Raw genomic sequence first — 23,240 nt, forward strand, 5'->3', positions numbered from 1 at the left:
AAGTGAATATATATATATAGGTCGTGAAGCTAAGATTTTGGGAACCATTGGAAGAAATTTCATCCATACGAAAGCGCCATAGAGTTTCCTCTCTCTTTGATTTTCACATTTATAGTGTTCTGAATACAGAGTTTTACTAACTAAACTATAGAAGCTAAACATTTCGCTCAGTTAGTTCATCCTATTCATCAAAGAAAATAACTCTTGCGAATTAAATTTTATTTCAGCTGACGACTTAAATAGTCTTTATTAATAATTTTGAAACCGTTAAGCTATTATTAATGTATCTAAAATTAAATTCCTTAAGAATTAGTGTGCTTCCATAATATATAATGAACGTCTGTTCTCATCTTATGTTGTAACATTCACATAATTATTTCAGAAATATCAAGACTGTATGGAAATTTATGTAACTGATGACTCTAGATTTTGACTTGAAGACAGAGCCTCACTTCTCCGTATATTTAGGCACTCTAAAGACACCAGACTTCAAATAATTCCTGCTTAAAATAATGATTAACTATTTAACGTGCATGAATTGTACGCCGGAAGCCCGGTGGCTAGCGCATAGCGCAGCAGCACTACAGGTCCGGAATTCGATTCCCGGGCTGGGCAAGATCGACTCAGGCTTTCATCCCTTGATTTCCATCACTTGGGTAAATAAAATGAATACCAAGTTCGCTTGGGGGCTAAACACTGGGGGTCCTGCGACAAGCTGTCCACTTGTTCAGGTCATATGCTTAAGCACCCTGGGGCCCACGGTCCAGAAAGCAGATTTTCGTGTACTGCAGGCCTTGGCTCAATTGATCTGTTACGCCGTGAGTCACAGAATTCAGCAATTACTGCCTTTCTATTAATTAGGTAATTACTGCTAAATATAAGTCTGTAAATATGTACAAATTAAGAACTTGTAATGCTTCACCGAATGCCTAAATGCAAACACAAACAACATTTCATTAACGAAATAATGAATTTCTAAATGCACTGAATAATCTCATCATTTCTTTCAAGTTCGGCGTTTTAATGTAGTAAACTTTTAAACCAACAGTGCATGAACAAAAATACTTTTAAATGTATAAAACTGACTTCTTAAGAAAAAACGTTACGCAGACTGATATTCAAAGCGTATTTTTAAGCTAATATCATGTTTAAATCCAAATACGAATGTAATATTAGCAATCAAATTAATTCATACAGGATAAAATATATATTCATAACACATGTTATCACTTTCAATACGTCCAATTATAATTAAATTGTGGAATAAATATCTAAACTATTTAGTAACCTATTTCATTTTAGTAACAACCCCTGCCGTGACTTGTGCACACAACAACAAAAACAATGATCGATTGTAATTAGGTATCACTGATTCATTGTCTAAGAATGAACAAGAAAGAAAATGTTAATTCGGATATTTGCAGCAAATAAGACTTAAAAAAATAAGATTTGAACCAATTATTGTTTTTGGAAAGAAAAGCTGCTTTTGTCAATCGGACAGCATCACGAGCTATTTATTGTATCTGTTTACTGAGGTATAAGAAAAAAAGGTGATCCATATAATTTGCTTTGCGATAATACGTGCCGATAAATGTCACTAAATGACCGCGACATCGCTGCCGATAGGGCTGACCCGAAATCACTCCACTTCGAAATGAGGGAGAGCAAAAAAAAAAAAAAAAAAATGACATTTTTACATCAGTATAGGGATTTATCGAGAGGTATATAAGAGGAGAAATTCATTTTTACCGGAAGTGTCAAAGTTTTCAAGTTTTGTGGATAATATTCAGATTAGCAGCTGGCCACAGGATATATCTTCCAGATCATGTTGAAGGTGAGGTTAACAAAACATCATTTTCTGCACGGACTTAAAAGTTATGTTTTGTGAATCGTGAGTGTACGGACAGCTAATCAGCATGTGGAGTACTAGTTTAGATATTATTCATGAAAGCAAAATTTTGAAATTGCTGCGTAAATAGAAAATAGGCCTTACAATATAATGCAGTTAATATTATAAAATAGCAGATCTGTAAGACTCATTTTGAAAAGAAAAAATTCAAAAATTGTTATTGTTTGCTTATATAAATGTGCATGATATTAAAGCAGACCAAACAACTTTTTAAAACGAGAATATTTTATTCAATAAACCCTGGCAAAATTATCTAGTATTACGGACAACTACACGTTAAGACTGGTTAAAAGAAAATCTTGTCGCTGTTAGTCTTCAATCGTTTACTAGCGGCTGAATGTGTTAGGTGTATATAGCGTAGTAGTTAATACGAACAATTATTATATTTATTCCACAATTTAATTATGAATATATATTTTATGTATTCGCGTTTAATCAAATTTTTCGCTTGCTAAACAAACCCACCAGCGGTCGAGCGGTAAAGACTCTGAACACTGGTAGTTCGGTCCAAGGTTCGAATCCCGCGAACGGGCTGGCTGCGTGGGAGTTTTCGTAGTTTACCCCATCTGTAACGTGTATACGAGCCAGTTTCCCTTAGAAAGTCCTCCTTCCCCTTAGGCAGATAGCCATCGTGTGCTTTGCCATAATTGAATAATCCCAATCCCGTTTGCTAAATAATGCGAGTACCATAAATCGTAACATTTTTAAAATGTTCTGTGTAGGGGCGTTATAGTATTAACAAGAAGATATATTTAAATTTTTGCAGAGAAATCAAACGTCTTGCTTGATTTAAATATTTTTCTTTTTTAATTTCACGAGCTTAAAAATTACTCAAAGTTTCACTCATTTTATAAAAAAACTTTTTTTTATAGAAAACTACTCTTTAGACGATATTTGAATTTCCAGGTCAATATTTTTATTAAAATTTTAGCATTTTAAATACTTATATTCATCACGATGTGAGTGTACCAAATAAATGTGATTCTAACATTGATAATGAAGAGTTACTGATGTTCTTTAATGAAAGGGAATTTCATTAAAAATATTTAAAGTAGGAAATAGATTGATTATCAATGAATCTGATTAAATAATCTGATAGCAATTAGTAGCTACTCATTAAAACACCTGAATACTTCTGGTTCCCAAATGCCTAGTTTTTGTAATAAATTCATGAAAGAACATAAACAGGATATTTCAAACATGTATCCATTATTTGTGTTATAGGGAACGAAATTAATTGAAAAGATTTGTCAAAGAACCGATTTATCAATTATCTAGAACTCAGGGCACTAATATCAGTAATCTTATAAAGTTTTATGCTTACGTTATAACATCACAATCCCAATTAAAAATAAAACGTCTGGAAAAAATTCATAGAATAATTTTACAAAGAGTAAAATTTAAATTTTATATAAGTTATCGTTTTTGTTCCTTTATGGAATTTTAAAGGTTAAGTTTAAAATTCAGTAGTTTCGCCCTTAAGGAAAGCTAACATAAAATCTAAAAATTTATAAAGTACAATCTCTCATTCTGTAATAATGTTTTCATAAAAGAATAACCTTAGCATTTATTTATAATTTATGAAATATACAATCCTAGCCATGGAAACTAAGTTTGAGCTACTATACAGGCAGAATTTAATATCGATAAGTAAACTGAACAAAGAATTTCAGGAAGAAAAAGCAACTGGATGTTCTTTTAACAATGTGAAAAATTTGAAACACAAGTAATTCTACAATTATAAAAAATCAAAATAAACTTTTTTATTTATTTATTTATTTATTTTGTGTTTTGTAAAAAAAACGCAGATTTTTGTCAGAATAGCTTTTTTTTTAATGTTCAATAAAAGTTTTTAAAGATGTTTATATAACTCTATGTTTTAACTGAAGCGCTGCGAAAGATAGAAAATTCAGATTTCTTTTATCAATAATTCTTTTTCTTTAAAAACAGGTTTTCGTTTTGGTCACGGTGTTAGCTGTTGTATTGGCTGATCACCATCATCACGGCTACGATCACCACGATGTAAGTATATTATTGACATCATTTCATCTTCATACGCAAACTGTGATATTGTAATATGATAGAAACATGATTTTACACGTATTGTGATACTGCAAAAAAATCCTGAAATATTATTTTCCATATCTATTTCGTTTAAATAGAAATTCATATGTCATTAAATATTGTGCCAGGAAGCCATATTGTTTTCCTATATTAACTAAAAAAATGTATTGACTTCTTCAAATTTAAAGAATGTTTGAACTCATGGAAACTTGTGACATTCTGATACGTTAATCACTGCATTTTCTTGTGTTTCAAGGAAGAATTCTAAACATGCATACATAAAATTCTTATAAGAGATACAATTTGCGTAATAAGTAGAAATGATTTTCGAAAAAATGAAATGCACTATGCTGAATGAATCTACCTCCAAATAATTCTCTCTGAGCTGCCATTGCTTTATTTACATGATTATTAGATTTTCTTTGGCAAACTTCTTCTAAAATACATGATTATTAGACTATTTTTTCCGCAAACTTCTTTTAGAATACATCATCATTACATTTCTCTTTGGCAAACTCGGTAGGTCGATAAGAAAACGTAATTTTCGTTGCGTGTTTACAATCTATTCATAATATAAAAATTAACCTCAGATGCGTCTTTCATTCTGTAAATAAATATCCTTAAATAATTACTGTACTATATTATGCATTACGATTTTGGGGCATAATTTATAAAATTAGAAATGTCGGAAACCTAGGAACAACTACTCGAAGATGCGAATGGAAAGAAAAAAGTGAAATAGGAATGAAAAATACAATAAAATTTTTTTTAAAATCTGAAAGGTTTCAGAGATTTTAAATTATGTCCAAAGGGGCATTTTTTAACATTTTCTGTGTTACCTTTATTTATTAAATATCATGTTCTTCGCACTTAAACCATAAAATTCAATTCAAGAGCAATATCGCAAAATAGTTTTAAGATGAGCATATCTTTAGAACAAACGATACACAGTCTCGCGCGCTGGCGATAAAAATGTTTGTACTGTACAACGTTGCCATGGCTCGTTTTGAAAGCCTTCAGTTTGTTAATCAAAAATTCGTTAAAGTTTTACAAAATATGAAATCGATAATAAAACAAATGCCAAATTTCAAATTTGGGCTTTCAGATGCCCATATTCGCATGAGGATTACGTTATTCAATATTGGATGGCTCTAGGTAGCGTTTTTTTATCACAGTGCTAAAAACATACATACATTAATGCAGATTCTTCATTATTTAATTTCTTTAAATATAATACAGGGCGATAATATTGGGTGGCAACAATTTGAAAAGTGAAATAATGCTTTACTAATTCAACGCAAAATGCCAAAACGAAATTAATTGTCCTTCTGGTTTAATTGCCCTTTTGCACTAACAATGACTAACTAAAATGAAAGGTAAAAAGCTAAATACATAGTAATTAATCAGCAACTAACTAAATAAAATAACCTATAAATTGGTGAGTAGGCTGCTAATTTGCTTAAAACACTTTTGAGGGGATGGATAGCTTATATGCTTCCTGGTGAGATTGTATTTTGACATGAGGCATCCGTTTTTCTAGTGTTGAAGTTTTCCCTCAATATTTTTCTTTGTCAAGTTAAGTGATCCGTACAGCTGCTAATTTGTATCAATTATAGTTTTTATGATTGTAATCCATCACTATAAATTTTTATGCACTTCCTTGTAAAATAATTCGTTATCCTATTCGTTCATTATTGCTTTTGTTGTGTAAGTGATAATTTTGAAACATGCTGTTCAATTTCATAATTTTTTACCATTAAATTTCTGTATTTAATATTACAATTATTTGAATTTTATTATGTAGTTCATCTTATTTTTTATCAATATTTTTAACAAATGCACACAGACAAAATCATAAAATTATTATTGTCAAAAACTTTTAAATGACTTGAAATTTACATTTTTAAATGAAAATCTAGAAATTGAAAAACTAGATAAATGGCATTTAAGATAAACTATTCAATAAATAGGCGAGTGGTTTTTAACTGTTTTCAAACAAGAAATGACCTGGAATAATACATAATTTTTTCAGTTACATCAAAAAAGTGATGTATTAATAATAAAAATTTCAGCTAATATTGTGATTCCATTGTGCAATAACGTATCGTAATTCATATAGAATTCTAGCAACCTTCGGTTGAAACTGCAGTCTGGCTGAAAATTCGAAAAGTCTGTGGTTGTGTTTAAGCCGTTAAAACCATTTACAGTTGTCATTGTCTAAACTCCCTTCAGCTCAAATAAAATCTGGAAAATAATGCATAAGTTTAAAAACTACTCTGATTCATACTAGATGGCAGCACAATGTTTCGCAGAAATGTGCAATTCATGGATCAAATGCATAAATCATTTCAGTTAATATTTTGACTTCAATAATTGGAAATTTTCGATAAATCGAATTGAACATTATTTCCCAATGGAATATAGGATTTTTATAATGCGTCTACTTTTCGTAACAGAATTACTTTAAATATTCGAAGAGAACGTCTTTCAAAGAAAGCAGAAATAATTTTCTTGGTATTTCATTCTCGACAAGCCAAAATTTGATATTACGCTTCAGCCACGGAATCATGGTCTAAACCTCTTACGCTTTCATGACTTTCAGAGTCATAAAATGACTCAGATTAACAGAAAGTTTCTTATTTTACAAATCAGAAATCTACTTTCTTATATATATATATATATTTCCCGAAACGCTGTTATGGCGACTAGCTTTCATTAATTTTATTTAGATATTGTAAACTGATACATTTATTGAGAGAAGAAATATTGTAATAGTGAAATCAATCATACATCTGAAAGAAAAAATAATTTTATTGAATATATTGAAAGAAGAAATATTGTAACAATGAAGTCAATCATAGGTCAGGGAGGAAAAAAAATGAATCGCATTGCAGTTTTTAAATTTCTTTTCCTTCTTAGTGTTTCATACAACTTATGTGATTACCCATTTTACAGCAAATTCAGTTTTTAATATCAGCTTTACTGAGAATCTATTTTATTCTAAATTAAATTCATAAAAAAGAAATCTGAAAGCTTTTAGGGGGAGATGTTTTTTAACGTTTTGTGTGTTACCTTTATTTATTAAATATCATGTTCTTCGCCCTTGAACCATAAAATTTAATTCAACAGCAATATCACAAAACAATTTTAAAAAAGTATATCTTTTTAAAATATAGAATTTCCGAAACACAATCTCGTGCGCTGGAGATAATTTTTTTCCACTGTACAGTGTTGCCATCGCTCGCTTTGAAATCGTTGAGTTTGTTAGTCAAAAATTCGTTACAGTTTTACAAAATATGAAATCGATGATAAAACAAATTCCAAATTTGGGTTCGTCTCTTACTCGACGGATCAAAATGGCTTAATCTGGTTTGCTCTTAGGCCTGATCTTCCTGTAGCAGTTCAAACTGTGCGTAGTTTCTAATACTTCTACGAAACATATAATTAACACTAGATTTACGGGCCCCGTGATTTTGACGGATTTCGGACTCCATGAGCGAAAACAATTATTTTTATAGTTTTCTAATTTAGCTGATAATTATCGATGTAATAAGACGAATGCAAATCCAAATTTATTTCTCCTTCAGGTCGCCGTGGCGCAGTGGCTAGCGCGTCGCGCAGCAGCACCACAGGTCCGGGGTCTGATCCCCGGGTTGGGCAAGGTTAATTGAGCGAAGTGGTATTGTCAGTCGTATGGTGCTCAAGGCTGTTGCCAACGACAGGCGCAATCTTGCACACCTTGCCACGACGAATTTCGTGGGCTTGTACTGATGTCAATGTCAGACAAGTGAGATAATTCAGACAAATTTCTCTTTCAGCCTTTTACTTTCACAGCTCTGTATTAATGATGTTTACGTACCTCGTACTAGAATGGCGCCGACATGGATGACACAGTTTCGACTTTAAACATACTTAATAAATTCAGTCGACTCTTGCATTTAAATCAAACTGAAGACATTTAATAATATAACATTCACACGTAAACATTTAGTAATAATTCAGAAGTACAGATAAGCATAAAATAAGAATTACAACAGTTACAGGCCAGCTACGCTTTTAGCGACCGAATCCTACGAACGACAAATCTCAAAAGCGTGTTGCCAACGCAGGGCAACGAAAAGGTAGAAATTAATTCGACAGGCGTGGAAGTGAACATACTCCCACCCTATCAGGTTTAGTCCTAATACACAGGCAACGGTGAAAGTTTATTAATTCCTCTTTTGAAAACACCAGTTTTAGTTTTGACAGTGGCTACGCGAGCTAAGCCGTCCTTGCTCAAATGGACATCGATGATCCGTCCAATAGATCAAGCTAGTGGTGGAGATACATCTTCGATGATAAGAACCACCGTGTCGATTTTTAGATTGGGTCTGTTGTACTGCCACTTGGATCTCTGCTAAAGCGAAGTCAAGTATTCCTTTTTCCATCGCTTCCAGAATCCCAAACGTAGATTCTGTACAAGTTCCCACCTAGAACTCCTTGTGCGTAAAGTCTGATGGGTCTCTGGAAAGGAAGTTAAAGTATCACCTGTAATGAAATGAGAAGGGGTTAAAAGATTAATACAGTCAATATCAATATCGTTCACGTCAGTAAGTGGACGTGAATTCAAAATAGCCTCGATCTGGGTAAGTAGAGTTGACAACTCTTCGTAGGTTAAAAGAGTCTCTTTCAATACTCTTAGATGAAATTTCGCTGAGCGAATGCCGGCTTCCCATATTCCTCCGAAGTGGGGCGAAGCAGGCGGTATAAAATGCCATTCAATAGATGACTTAGTTAGTTCTCGGGAAACCGAATCCGTTGCATACAAGGAAGACCAAATCTGATTTAGTTCTTGTAGTTTTCGGCATGCTCCCACAAAATTGGTACCGTTGTCACTGTAAATGTGCCGTGGTGCACCGTGACGTGAAATGAAACGTCTAAGTGCAGCGATAAACGAGTCTGCCGTCAGGTCACTGACTGCTTCTATATGCACAGCTTTAGTCGACAAGCAAACAAACAAAGCTATATAGCCTTTCGTTGTTTTAGAGCCACGACCCTTATTAAATTTCATGGTAATAGGACCAGCTTAATCCACACCAGATGCGTAAAAAGGTCGTTCCAAAGTCACAGGATGTTCAGGTAAGTCACCCATCAATTGCGGATTTGAAGCAGCTTTAAATCGATGACATATTAAGCAATGGTTGACACAACTGCGTATCAGTTTCTTTCCTCCAATTATCCAGTAAGATTGTCTGATGAGGTGTGATAATACAGAAGGACCAGCATGAAGGTAAGTAATATAAAGTTCTTTCACTAGTAATTCGCTAAATTTATGTCGAGAAGGAAGTATGACAGGATGTTTGATGTTAAATGCTAAAGATGAATTTCGAAGACGTCCTCCCACCCGTAAGAGACCATCTTTATCTACGAATGGATACAAAGAATGTAGTTGGCACGGTAAAGGTTTCTCTTCTTTAATACATTGTAAATCATCTTTGACATGATGATTTTGAATCCAACGAATAATGAAATTTTCTGCTACTCGAATCTCTAGAAATGTTAGGCAGCCTAAGGCAGCTGGAGTTAATGCCACTACGTGAAATGTTCTGAGTAACATGATGCTTCTCGCAATTAGTAATAAATCTTTGGCAGTAAGCCAGAATACGAACAATTTTACAACGCGAAGAATAATGCTCGAACAAATTAGCTAATAAATCATTCGATTCACGTATATGAGAAATAAAAATAGGATCAGATTTTTGTTCGCCCTTTACTTCAGTATCATCTTCAGATTTTAATTCATATTTAGGCCATTTTTCCTCTTCCTGACGCAACCATGGTGGACCATTCCACCACAAAGTACAATTTGGTAGGAGTTGAGGTTCAATACCACGAGAAGCAATGTCTGCAGGATTCGTTTTAGAGGGAACATGATTCCAATGTTTAATAGGTATCACTTCTATGATTTGAGTTCTGTTTGCCACAAAAGTTTTCCGCTTACGTGGATGAGCTGATAGCCAAGATAGAACTACTTTGGAATCCGTCCACGCAAAGATTTCAAAATCAAACTTCTTTAAAATGTTCAATAGAGATCGCATTAATCTGGTCAACAAATACGCAGCACAAAGTTCTAATCGAGGAATGGATACTTGCTTTATAGGCGCGACTTTAGTCTTTGATACCAAAAGATTAACCTTAACCGTACCATTGCACCTTTGGCGACAGTAAATGGCTGCTGCATAAGCCTGCGAAGATGCATCAGAAAATACATGTAGTTGGATAACACTGTTCGTTGTAAGTATGACACACCTCGGAATTTCACAATTATTGATTTGACTGAATGTCTCTTGAAATTTAAACCAATCATCTGAGATATGCTGGGGAACAACTGAATCCCAGTCGCCTTTAACTAACCATAGTTTTTGATAGAATATTTTAATCAATATAGTGCAAGGAGATAAGAGACCTAAAGGATCGAAAATGCGAGCAGATTCTGCTAATATGCGTCTTTTTGTTATAGGTTCGTTGATGTGCAGTGTAGCTTTAAAACTGAAGGTATCAGTAGTTGAATTCCAAAAAAGTCCTAAGACTTTCGAACTCGAATTAGGAGATATCTCAAAATCAGAATTCAATGAACAATGTTCCTTAAATTCAGTTAAGAATTCTACAGAATTTGAATTCCACTTCCTCAAATCAAAACCACGTGCATGTAAAATTGAAGATATTTTCTTGCAGACAAATACTGCATCATCAACTGCATTTGCACCCGACAATAAGTCGTCCATTTACATATCCTCTTGCAATATACGAGATACATCTGATTCCTATTAAGACTCTAAAGCTACCTGCTTCAGACATCGAGTTGCTAAAAATGAAGCAGAGGAAAGACCATAAGTAACTGTTTTCAACTTGTACGTGCGCATTTTATCACTGGAATTGTATCGCCAAAGTATCAATTGATAATTCTGATCTTCAGGGGCTACCATCACCTGACGATACATCTTCTCCACATCGGCTGTGAAAACAATTTTAGGAAATCGAAAATTAATCAAAATCTCAAAAATATCTCTTTGTAATTTCGGACCTACCCCCAAAAGAGAATTCAATGATATACCATTTTCAGATTTGCAGGATGCATCAAAAACTACTCTTAATTTTGTCGTTGTGCTAGAAGGTTTAATTACCGCATGATGAGGAAGATAAAGCTTTTCTGCATGCGATCTGTTAGATAAATCATCTTTAATCACAGTCATATGTCCTAACTGTTCATATTCATGTATGAAATCTTTATACTGTTTTTCAAATTCCGGATTATCTTTGAATTTTCGTTCCATGGAACGCAACCTAGAAATTGCTGCCGGTTTTGAATCACCCAACTTCAAATGCGATTTATAAATTGGAAGTTTTACAACAAATCACCCATCTGAATTAACAGCATGAGTGTTTTGAAAATGTGATTCACAAAATTGTTCCTCAGGTGTCAGAAATTCCTTCTTCCCAACATCGACAATATCCTCCATTTCCCAGAAACGTTTAAGTTCGTAATCAATATTTATATTATCTTCTAACTTTATGAAATGTGCATTTGCTGTTTTTGGGCCTTCCATATTATTTCCGACCTTCCCAGCAATCACCCAACCGAAAATTGTATTTTGAGCTACAGGCTCATTTTTCGAACCATATATTTGGCCACATCTTAAAACGGAGAAAAAATAATCAGCTCCTAAAATCAAATCAATTTCTTTGGGTTGAGCAAAATTCGGATCCACTAACGGAATAGATTTAATGTATTCTATATGCTTTACATTAATCACTTGTTCCGGCAATGGCAAAGTTAACCTATCCAAAATGTATGCGTTAACATCAATTACTTGATTATTTAACTTTGACCGAACCTTAAAATCAACAGAACCACGAGTTTTGGAAGCTGGCATTCCGCCAATTCCACGCAAAAGTAACCTTTGATTTGTTCTTTTTAATCCTAATCTTCGAACAGCTCGTTCAGAAATAAACGAACTTTCACTTCCGGAATCCAATAATAATTTAATTTCGATAGTTTCGCCACTGGATGAAAATGCGAGTGCGAGAACTGTAGGCAAAATCGCCGAGTTGCAATTTTGAATAGTATTACTGACAGCTACCTGACCTTGACCCTCGCATGATTCATTCGAAATTCTCTCTGGAGTGCTTTCGTTTTCATTTGGCGCTTCTAAAAGCTGTACGTTGTTAGCTTTAATATCTTCATGCCACAAACTATTATGCGTTTTTGAATTACACAAATTACACTTTAACTGTGAATTACAGTTTTTGATTAGATGTGAATTTAAACATAAAAAACACAATCCTCGTTTTCGTACAAAGTTCTTTCTAGCAGTAACATCCAGCTTCTTAAATTTAACGCATTTATATAACGCATGAAGTCCGTTACATTTCGAACATTTAGTATTACTAAATTTAGAATTCTGTAATGTTTTAGAACTAACATTACTACTTTTATCAACAACTTTAGCTTCCGCTTCTTTATTTATGATAATTTCGAGAGAAGAACACCTTAAATTTAAAAATTCAAAAAATGATTCCAATGTAGGAAAATCATCTTCCAACATAAATATTAACCATGGATCCCTAGAAGTTGCTTTGTCACCAAGAGCTTTTAAACCTCTGATAACTTCATCGGAAATATCAGCTAATTGTCGTAAATTAACATTATCAACCTGTGAAATACATTTTTGATCCATAAATGTTTTAATTAACGATTGTACGATTTGTTTCTTTTTATCGTACCTAGCGAGCAATTTTGCCCATGCTTCTCCATAAGAATTATTTGATAACGGAATATGTTTAATTATAGAAGCTGGTTCATCTGCAAGTGATCCGATTAAATACTGAAATTTCTGTATATTCGATAAAGAAGTATTATGCACTGTTGCAACAAACAAATCTTTAAAATTCATCCAGTCATTAAAGTTACCCGAAAAAATAGGAATATTCAACTTAGGTAACTTAAAGTTACTAATATTAGAATTTCCTGTAACATTTGGCACATTAGCCGCATTTAATACATCTAATAAATTTTGATACTGAAGTTTCAAACCAAAACACTTCGATTCAAAACCTTCAATTTCTGACTGTTCTTCTGGTAATTGGGCATCAAATTTATCAAAATCTGAATAAATCCTTTCTAAGCGCTCCAGATGCAAAATTACTTCATTTTTAGATAAATCGGAAGAAATAGTATTCTGAAGCCTTGTGAAGGCCGCTTTTGCCCTACCACGCAATCTAATGACAGTAGCTTGATCCATAATAAGTAATCGAAGTATTCAAGTTCAAAATCAAAATCAATACAAAATAGATATAAAACTTCAAGAATCAAATTTAGATGTAAATCGAACTAAAAAATCACTTATCTGTACTTGAACTGCTGACGAATTCTTGATCTGATCTCGTCGGCGTGCCTCCAAATGATGTTTACGTACCTCGTATTAGAATGGCGCCGACATGGATGACGCAGTTTCGACTTTAAACATACTTAATAAATTCAGTCGACTCTTGGTGTATTTAAATCAAACTGAAGACATTTAATGATATAACATTCACACGTAAACATTTAGTAATAATTCAGGAGTACAGATAAGCATAAAATAAAAATTACAACAGTTACAGGCCAGCTACGCTTTTAGCGACCGAATCCTACGAACGACAAATCTCAAAAGCGTGTTGCCAACGCAGGGCAACGAAAAGGTAGAAATTAATTCGACGGGCGTGGAAGTGAACATATAGTAAAATGCAGATAGTAAAAAAAAAAGCAGTAAACGAATTCCGTCAAAATAACAGATAATTTATTTCATAGTTACGAATAAACCGGTTTTTTTTTTTTTTCTAAAATTATTTTTTGGTGACAAATGTAAAAATAGTTAGATCATAGATACTAAAATCATAATTCAGCAAAAATATCTTTCGCTAACTTCGAACCCAATATCAACTCACCGTGGTTCGTCAAAGCTATAGATATGTCACGTGTGATTATCTGTTCAATCGTGCGTGCCTTAAGAGTAAGCATAAAGCATTAGGTTCAAGACTAAGGAACGATCTGCAGTTGTTGAGTTCTAATCATTGTGCCCAGACGTTTTAGAAAAAGTTTCAGTTAGTTAGGATACAAACGATCGAAAAGAAAATATTAGATTATTATGAGTATTAGCAATATCATTACAGAATTAGAGGAAAGGACTAATTTTACTTTATTCTGAAGAAGTATCCTTCTTCAGTCATCACAGTTCTTCTTCAGTTTGAAACGAGACACTGAGTTACTAGACAGAATAGCTAGTATCAGCGAAGGCTGCTCGGTTAAGTTTGTTAACACTAAAACTACCGTAGCGTTTTCTACGCCGATAAAAGCAATTACAAATTCTTCAAACTAATGGTTATTAATAGTTTTAGTGTTAAGATTGTAAGTGTTTTTAAGCTAAATTAATCATTTTTACTTCCTTGTACGAAGTAAAGAATGTATTGCAATTGAAAAAAATTTCGGGTATCATATTTGAAGGAAAATTTCTATTTTGAGCGGTCTTGAATCCATTTGTTGAACTATGTTTTTGCTTGACATCTGTACGTACGGTCATAACAAAGGACTCTTCTCCCAAAATGGATTGTAAATTGGATCTGTTATAACATGTACTTGTGCACCTCCTGTTTTGGTTGTAAACGGTCCCCCTAAAAATATCTAAGTACATATTTGTCTATCTATATATTCATTATGTAACCAGGCTCGGTGAGCTCAGTTTCTTTATTCTTATATGTTGTTAGATTGTGCATTTCTTGCTTTAAAAGTCATTAAATTGTGCTGTTCTTATGTTCCGGTTAGGAATTTTATGCCTTTAGTTAATCTTCATGGAATAGTTGTAGAATTATCCACAATTTAAAAGTTGTTTAAGTGCTACTAAGCCTAAGAAAACCACATTTATTTGCATTTTAATCTCTTCGAACTAGCAAACTTTTTTTTTTTTTTGAATTTCTTATTAGCAAGCAAGCAACTTCAACAGAACAGTAGTTTCTATTTTTTTATGCAGATTAAGGCCATCGCGCATCATTCGCACACATCGTAAAAAACGAATGATTTTTTGAAAGAAACGCGGCTGGGCTTACGTCTGAGATCAAATTCTGTTCAATCTCATTGGATATACAATCATATTATTTTCGCCAAATATAGAGATAAAACCGTACTTAGGAAATTTAAAAACAAAGCTTCTTAAAAATTTTTTGAATAGTTCACGTGATAAATCAAAGAAAAGATAAGAGTTCTTGAATAAAAGTTTCAATCGATTCTGAGTTTTCTGTAAGCGACCGGAAATTTAATACTTCCGAGACCTTAAATTGTGCAAAAACTTTTTCCCTGATAAAATTCAATTCACGTCCATTAATGTTTGTATTTCATTAATATATATTCATATATATGTATATATATATATATAATATGAGTGGATATCGAAAATGATATGCTATCTAGTACTAGTCCTGAATGGTATCCATTACAATTCCCTTAAATAAAATTGAATCGAAATTTTTTTGTACAAGAATCAAAATTTAACAACACATATTATTAGACATTATATCATTATTAGACAGAAATGCTTATCAAGATGGATTTCCGCTTACTAGCAATCACTTCTCTTATTCTTACCAGATTTTCTAAGAAGTATTTCTATTACTGAAAGAGCTTTCAATAAAAATTAATCACTTCCATCTAAGCTAAACATTCCATTTTGCAAAAACTACACTAGCTAATGTTTTATCTTAAAGCACGGAACATTATTCATTAAAATAAAATAATTAAGTTTTGCAGATGAATTCATTAAAAATGCCGTATATGAATATATAGGACAGTTTTCACCTCTATATTTATTCAGCTTTGCAATTATATCTTGCTATATGATGGTTATAGACGTTCATAGAGATTTTTCTCCTAATTTGAAGCATCACGACCATCACCATCCCAAACCATATCATTTTGGCTATGAGATCCACGATCACCATGGCAAGCAACATCGCCACGAACACAGTGATGGACATGGTCACGTGAAAGGCAGCTACGGTTACGTGGATCACCATGGCATCCACAGAGAAGTTCACTATGTGGCCGATCATCATGGCTTTAGGGCTGAAGTGAAGACAAATGAAAAGGGAACTGACAACCAGGATCCCGCTCACGTGCACGTGCATTCATCTTACCACCCTCATCACCATGATGATCATCACCACCATGATGACCACCATCACCATCATCATTAATTTACCTGAAATCCCAATGGACAGAAAGAAACTTTCAGGTAAGATTTTCTAAAATGTTTATATTATTTATTATAGAGTTAAATCTGTGATACTATCATTGAAAATGTATCAACTTTTTAAGAGCAGTAACTAAGAACTAGACATATTCAGTAACATATACAAGAGTTGCAAACAGACTTGAACATCAGTAATCGGTGAAATACAAGTTTGTGCAACTTTGATTTTGTATGAAACTATGTATTAGCAATACTGTTTTTCCTGGAACAAATTCCGAAGGCTGTTTTTCTTTTCAAACTCAGATGAACCATAAAGAATCATAAGAGAACAAAATGAATTTATTACCAGAAGTTATATTCAAACAAGGCTGCTTTTCGACAAAATCACCGTGAAGATTAAGCATTTGTCATATCCCTGGATGACTTTTCCAATCCTGTCTTTGAAGAACTTTGGCGTCAGTGTGGTGAGTTAGGCCTGAATATTGAAGCATTCAAAACAATAGAACATCAGTGCTGACGTACAAAGTTGTCTTACGCCCTCACAGTGCTGTTGTACACCAACAATTTCTGGAGTAGTTTAAATAGAACGTGTTTGATTACCCGAAGTATGGCCCCGACATAATGCAGAGTGAAAAAGAACTTGGTAGGCCGAAGATTGCAAACCAAAGAGGAACTTCAAAACAACGTTCACGCTCAGCTCACGTCACTGGCTGTAACGTTCTTCAAAGAGGAGATCGGAAAGTTCGTCCAGCGGTATGACAAATGTCTAAATCCTCACGGCGATTTTGTCGAAAAGTAACCTTTTGGTACATAACGTTTAGTAATAATTTAATTTCGTTCCATACGCTTGTCTTTTTTTAGGGTCCATTGAAAATTTATAAAAAAGATCTTTATATTTTGCATCCTTGTGCACTGATTTAATAATCCTGAACACAGCAGATCGTTTAATACCATTTGTTGAATAGAGAGAAAGGAAAACTAATTTATGTGGTTACGCGTGTGAACACTTTCGAATAACGAAGATTTAAATTCAAATAATTAATAAAAATAATAAGATTGTGCAGAATGGGAATGGTTTTAAGAATCTAATACATTTGAAATTTTCTTGGAATATCTAATATAGCAACAGATGGGTAGATGAAGATGTGACCTAAATTAAAAAATGAAAAGAAAATCAAGGGAATAGTGAAAATACTGTTTTTAATGGTTTTCTCATTTCCTAAGTCAATATTTGAATCTTTCAATACAATTAAACAGCATAGATAGAATAAATGACATATGAAGAACAGAGGTGCTTTTTTTTTTTTTTTTTTTTTTTTTTTTGTGTGTGTGTGTGTGTGTGTGTGTGTGTGTGTGTCTTTTAGTATGTTAGACTTCAAATTTCAAATCTAATACTAACAAGATTACCTAACATTCGATTTTTCAGCAGGTAAAATAACTAAAATCGGGTGCTTTAACGAGTTCCAATTTATTTATTTATTTACTTATTATATATTTATTTTTCATAATATCCAAATATGAAAGTGTGGATTTTTCAGCTTTAGAAATGCTTGATTCAATTACTTTTGCAAAATGAGTACTTCCTCCCCTCCCACACCTCAAGAAAAAGTTTTGAAAATACTGGCATGCTTTAGTTCAAGTAAAGTTCAGTAACAAGAGATAAAATTTTTACTCAATATTCATTGCTGATCTCCTAGGTTAAACTAACTCAAGAAATTATATTATGAAGAATAAAACCGCATGTAAGCATGCAATGTTAGAATAAATAAAAATTTTACCATTGCATCTGCGATTATAAATTAACCAAAAAATATCGAATAACTTTTAGAGACGTAAGAATACAGCTATTGAAATCTAAGCATTCCTTTCCCTTTTTCTCATGGAAATAAGGATAACTTTCTATATAAAGGGCGCAAAAATTTCAAATTTCAAATTTGAAACGATTGTCCTAACATTATGAGAATTTATTGGCATATTTACATATGTAGATGAAGTATAAATGGCAGAAAGACAATGCAGTCACGTGAACAACATATAAAGCACTGTGCTTATGAACAAATAGATGGTATCATATTGCAGTTTATGGGCCTGTAATGCATCGAATACTTAAAATATTTAATTAGTAATGACAGTGCAATGCATTATCAATCCTACAAGTACATAGACTCCTACGAGTGAAGAGATCAGAAAAAAATAAGGTGGCCATCTGACTAAATAGATCTGAGTTTGATCTGAGCAAATAGATCTGAGCTCCGAGTTTGATTTCCTGTGAAAAGGCATACTGAATGGATTTTTCGTGATTTTTCAGGTGTCACACGTTTGGGAAAAGTCAATGTTAGAAGAAGTAGCCTTAGAAAATTCTTCACGAAGGTAACTCGTCTAAAGCAGACAATCCTTTAATACTTTTCCAACCAATTTAACCAATTAATTAACAACATGAGGATAAGAAAGTCAGAATGCGCAGACACGCTGGAGAGCACTCTCAAATCAGAGCAGCAGACAGCATCTAATGAATCCACGTGTGTCAGAAGTAAATAGAGTAGAAATATAATTAGTCTCAAAATGACAGAAACAAGACGGAGATATTTACAGCTTAATGCTGCTGAAACTTTGATTATAATGATATCACATTAAAAATACATACAATAGGAAATTAAAAAGCATTATGTACGATGAGCCATATTTTTTTCTGCCTAAGTATAGACAGTAGTGAGATTTCAGTATTACTCAGTTATGATCTGAGCCTTGAAACAAGGAAGGCTTTAAACAGAAGGCGAGTGATAATTCCTCCGAAGAAGGGAAGAGAAAGAACCCGAAATGTTACACACAAGCCTATATCCTAACTTTCAAACTAACAATCAGTCTTCACTGACCACCATCCTACTGGAAATGACAATATTAAAAAATATTCTGCGTTAAGCTTATACTAAGCAAAACGATGGCTCATCCAACCGTCTGTTTACACGCAGTTCTATTCTTCATAATATAATACCCTGAGTAAGTCTAACCCAGGAGATCAACAGTGAATATTGTGTAAAAATTTTATCTCCTGTTACTGAACTTTACTTGAACTAAAGCATGTCAATATTTTCAAAACTTTTTCTCATCTGATGGTTATCTGCAACAAAGAGGAATTTGAACTGAATTCTGCGATCTTCAAAACTCTTCCCAACCAAATGACTTTAGAACAGAATAGGTTGATACATTTTCTGCACCATCTCCAAAATTCGATGTTTTGTAGGGTAGGTGTACCCTCGCCATGGTCATATACACCTAAAGCAATTCCATTTAATGTAAAGAATGTATCATTAACTGCCATATAATTCCATGTAAACAATAAAATGCACGTTGCATGTTTAACCGAGCCACAGGTAGACAGTAGTAATATTTGCAGTAATCTAGTGTCAAAGTAGACGTGGCTTTGACAATAGACTTTTCTGAGATCAAAACAATTATGCGCATGTATATTATCAAAGCTCCATACCTTTCAAATTAAATATCGATTAAAAATATTACCACATTTCAGTTATAAAAATAATTTCCTTATTCTGTATTATTACTTTACTGCTTACCGCATTACATCTACTTTTAATTTAATTGTTGAACGCTAACGAGGAAATCACATTTCTTCCTTAGAATTTGAAGAGCACAGTAATGCCGATTTCGTGTAGAAAAATAAATCGTTACAAACTCGAATGCCTATGGCTATAGTAGTTTAACATTCATTTAACAACCATATGAAATCTGGTTTAGAGCTTTTCTAAAACATAAATGAAATTAAGCTTTATTACAGCATTAATTAAAAAGGTAGCAATTTAGATAAAAATACCTCAAATATTTTCTTACATTCTATTACCCAGATGTATACATAATAATCATAGCCATTGGCATTATTTTGCACAGGGCGGAGAATAATACAAAATCTATTTTAATTTTAATAAGGGAATTCAAATGCAGTTATAATAAATGCAGTAGGACATCAGCTTTCTGGGGCTATTGTTACTGCGGTTTTTATATTACAAAAAGCGTCTTAGCTTGTTTAAGCTCTATGCACATTCCCTTTCTTCCAGCTAAAGAAGGTCTTGATGTTTATTTTTACATGTTGGATTCCGTTTTTTCAATAATAGTCTAAATGGTACTCTCAGCAAATATAGTTTATTACTCTTTTATATATATTACTGTTTTTATGTTGAAGTTCTTTGTAAGGTTGGATATGGGTATTGGTGGCAAATATTGTGTATTGAAGTATAGTAAATTATTAAAATTACTTGATATCTTCATACCTCACAAAACATTGTACTAGATTTTTTATATTGCAACGTAAATAGCTGAATTGAATAGATAATGAATTATAATAGATAAATATGTTTATTCTTTCATGAAATACATAACTGTTTTTAGTTTCTTTAGATTTGTACTCCACTCTCTTTAACTGCTAGGTGTTCTTTCTTTCAAATTGTTGTAGGTATACAGAAATTTTTCAAAATATTTAGTGAAAAGGATGAGCGTATTGGTGAAACGCAGCAGTTCGAACTCTCTTAAATCAAAAGTCAAGTCAAATCCGTTTTGAAACGGTTTGATATTCTTCATTAAAATATGTTTAAAAATATGTAAATAACCTTGTAGGACTCAAGTTATATTCCATGTATGTATCAAACATTAATTTTTTTCTATGGAAACTATCCTGTTGTAAGTCAGCTCAAACATCCATGGTATTTTCAAACAAATATGAGCGCTAGAGTAGTAAAATCTCCATAAATCTAATTTTTAAGATTTTCTTTCAGTGCAATGAGTTTTATCCCTAGCCTGTTGCGTTAGCAAGCCTGTGACATGCTTACCTATACGCTACATCCTTTGAAGGTTTTTAATCCAGCAAATCGATGGCAATAAAAATTTAACATTGTAGTCTGATTTTACGTATGTACAATATTATTAAATCAAACTCACCTACAATAAGAACAAACCATACGTAACTTTCAACTCGTAAGTTCTGCTGCAATTTGTGCATCTTTAACGCCGCCTCTTAAAGAATTAAATATAACGATTCGAGCGGGTGTATAATTTAAGTTATATGGAAAGATGATATTAACATTGAAATATGATAAAACTTTTAAAGAAATCAATTATAGTATATTCTTACACTTCCCTCACATAAGAAATATCCTGAAACACTAAAAGTAACCAGAGTTAAGCAGTAATGTGAATGCCCTCTCTTTTTCCCTTTAGATTCATTCGTCAGAAGAAGACATTCTCTGATCAACGTCAGCCGCAGAGAATCTTTCAAGCGCCATATTTTCAGCCTGAAGAAAACACTCGCCAACGATAACGTGGTTAATAAATACCAGCCTCATCTTCATCTCACCGAAGGCATCATTACATGTTTACAGATGAACTGTAATTGTTCATGCATTACCTCCAACCCCCTCCGTTATAATGCTTTGTATCCCAAGTTGATGATATGTCCTGCGATAATTTTGGGAAAATGTAGGTTTGGTCGTAGACCTTGTGTGGGTGTGTAAATAAAACTTATAATAATAAACTGCTTATAAAACTGAAACAATGTGATTCATTTTCCTTTTCATAAGATAAGAAATACAATAGATGTATCAGGCGCAAATATTTATTGTTATTACTATCTGCTTATATCAGTGGTTTCAATGCAAATGAATAGCTTAATTAAACAAGGAATTTTGAACAGGAATTTCTGTGCACAATAGACTTGTATGCAACTCAGTATATTTGACACAATACGTATGTAAGAAAAATTGTGATAATATAAACAAATGGTAATTATGATTGTTTATGAAAACATAAATACAAAAAATTCTTATATATGAAGTCATTTACGTACATTTCAAAAATTAGAAATACATGATGGAATTTTTAACGGTATCGTTTAGGTGAGAAGGATTTTAAAAATCTGTACAAAATTCAACGCATATTACTTTCATTTACATTTCATTGACAGATTACATTATTTTTCTTAATATTTACCTTTTCTTGGTTAGTTACATTAATTTTTAAAATGTGTATAATGTATAAGATACTTGCCTAAATAATGATGAATAAATATTAAAAATTTTATACTGACACTCCTCTTAACGATTAAAATTATTTACTTTGAAACATAAAATTAGAAATTTTCTGTAAAAATTTTAGAATATAAAATGATATTGGAACTAACATAAGCAATTATTTTTGCAGGTAAACTATATTTTATTTTAACTTAACCTAAATTTTTTATCCACTTTCTATGTGATAACTTTAGAAAATCTTATGAAAAATTCCTATCTAAGAAATAAATCATGCTACCTAATGAAAATGAGAATATCAGAGTGCAGTCTATAAAATGCACGTCAGTTTATCATCATTTACACAAATTCGTAAACTGAAAATAACTCCTTAATGTTTCGAATAAAAATATTTTGTAATAGATCTCTTATGTCATGGAAAAGTACAATAAAATCTCATATAAAACGAAATTCTATTTTAAGAGGCTGATAAGTAAGACAAGAAGATGATATACGTTACAAAAGCTGTACAACAACCATTTCAATTTCGATAATGCTCATACTAATAAAAAAAAATTTCTGGACGCCACATGACTTCTTTGTATGGCCTATTAAATTACACACATATTTTGCTGCATTTCATTTAAACTTATTTCATTAGAGATATATTTCTCATTCAATTAATTCAGTTTTCACTTCGAGGCAATTTAAAAATACATAAAAACTCAAAACATCTTCATTAAAAAATGTAAAATACAAAAATATGAAACACCAAATACAGTTTAAAAATTTTTTTTAAAAATTATTATTAGTTAGACTTTCTACGCAAAAAAGTTAAAGTTTCTACGCAAAAACAAGCAATTCGGCCCAGCGTACAAGAAGTTTACTTTTGATCCCACTCGGCAAAAAGACAATGAATGTGCAGAAACTGAATTAATTATTCTACTGAGTTTCAAATATAAACAAATGGCGTTTCGTTAGGCTTGACTCGCCACT

General features: G+C 32.5%; 1 protein-coding gene across 1 annotated transcript; it reads left to right on the forward strand.

Annotated features, from left to right (window-relative positions):
- Positions 1 to 1,732: 1,732 nt before the first annotated feature.
- On the forward strand, positions 1,733 to 21,793 carry LOC118198639 (uncharacterized). Its single transcript, XM_035370370.2, has 4 exons — positions 1,733 to 1,834; positions 3,860 to 3,931; positions 15,923 to 16,275; positions 21,460 to 21,793. The coding sequence occupies exons 1-3, from the start codon at positions 1,826 to 1,828 to the stop codon at positions 16,235 to 16,237; spliced, it is 396 nt and encodes a 131-aa protein (XP_035226261.1). The 5' UTR covers positions 1,733 to 1,825; the 3' UTR covers positions 16,238 to 16,275; positions 21,460 to 21,793.
- The last annotated feature ends 1,447 nt before the right edge of the window (positions 21,794 to 23,240 follow it).

Source organism: Stegodyphus dumicola, chromosome 3 (assembly GCF_044657685.1).
Source record: "Stegodyphus dumicola isolate Sdum_Otavi_A_Nest chromosome 3, ASM4465768v1".
Lineage (NCBI taxonomy): Eukaryota > Metazoa > Arthropoda > Arachnida > Araneae > Eresidae > Stegodyphus > Stegodyphus dumicola.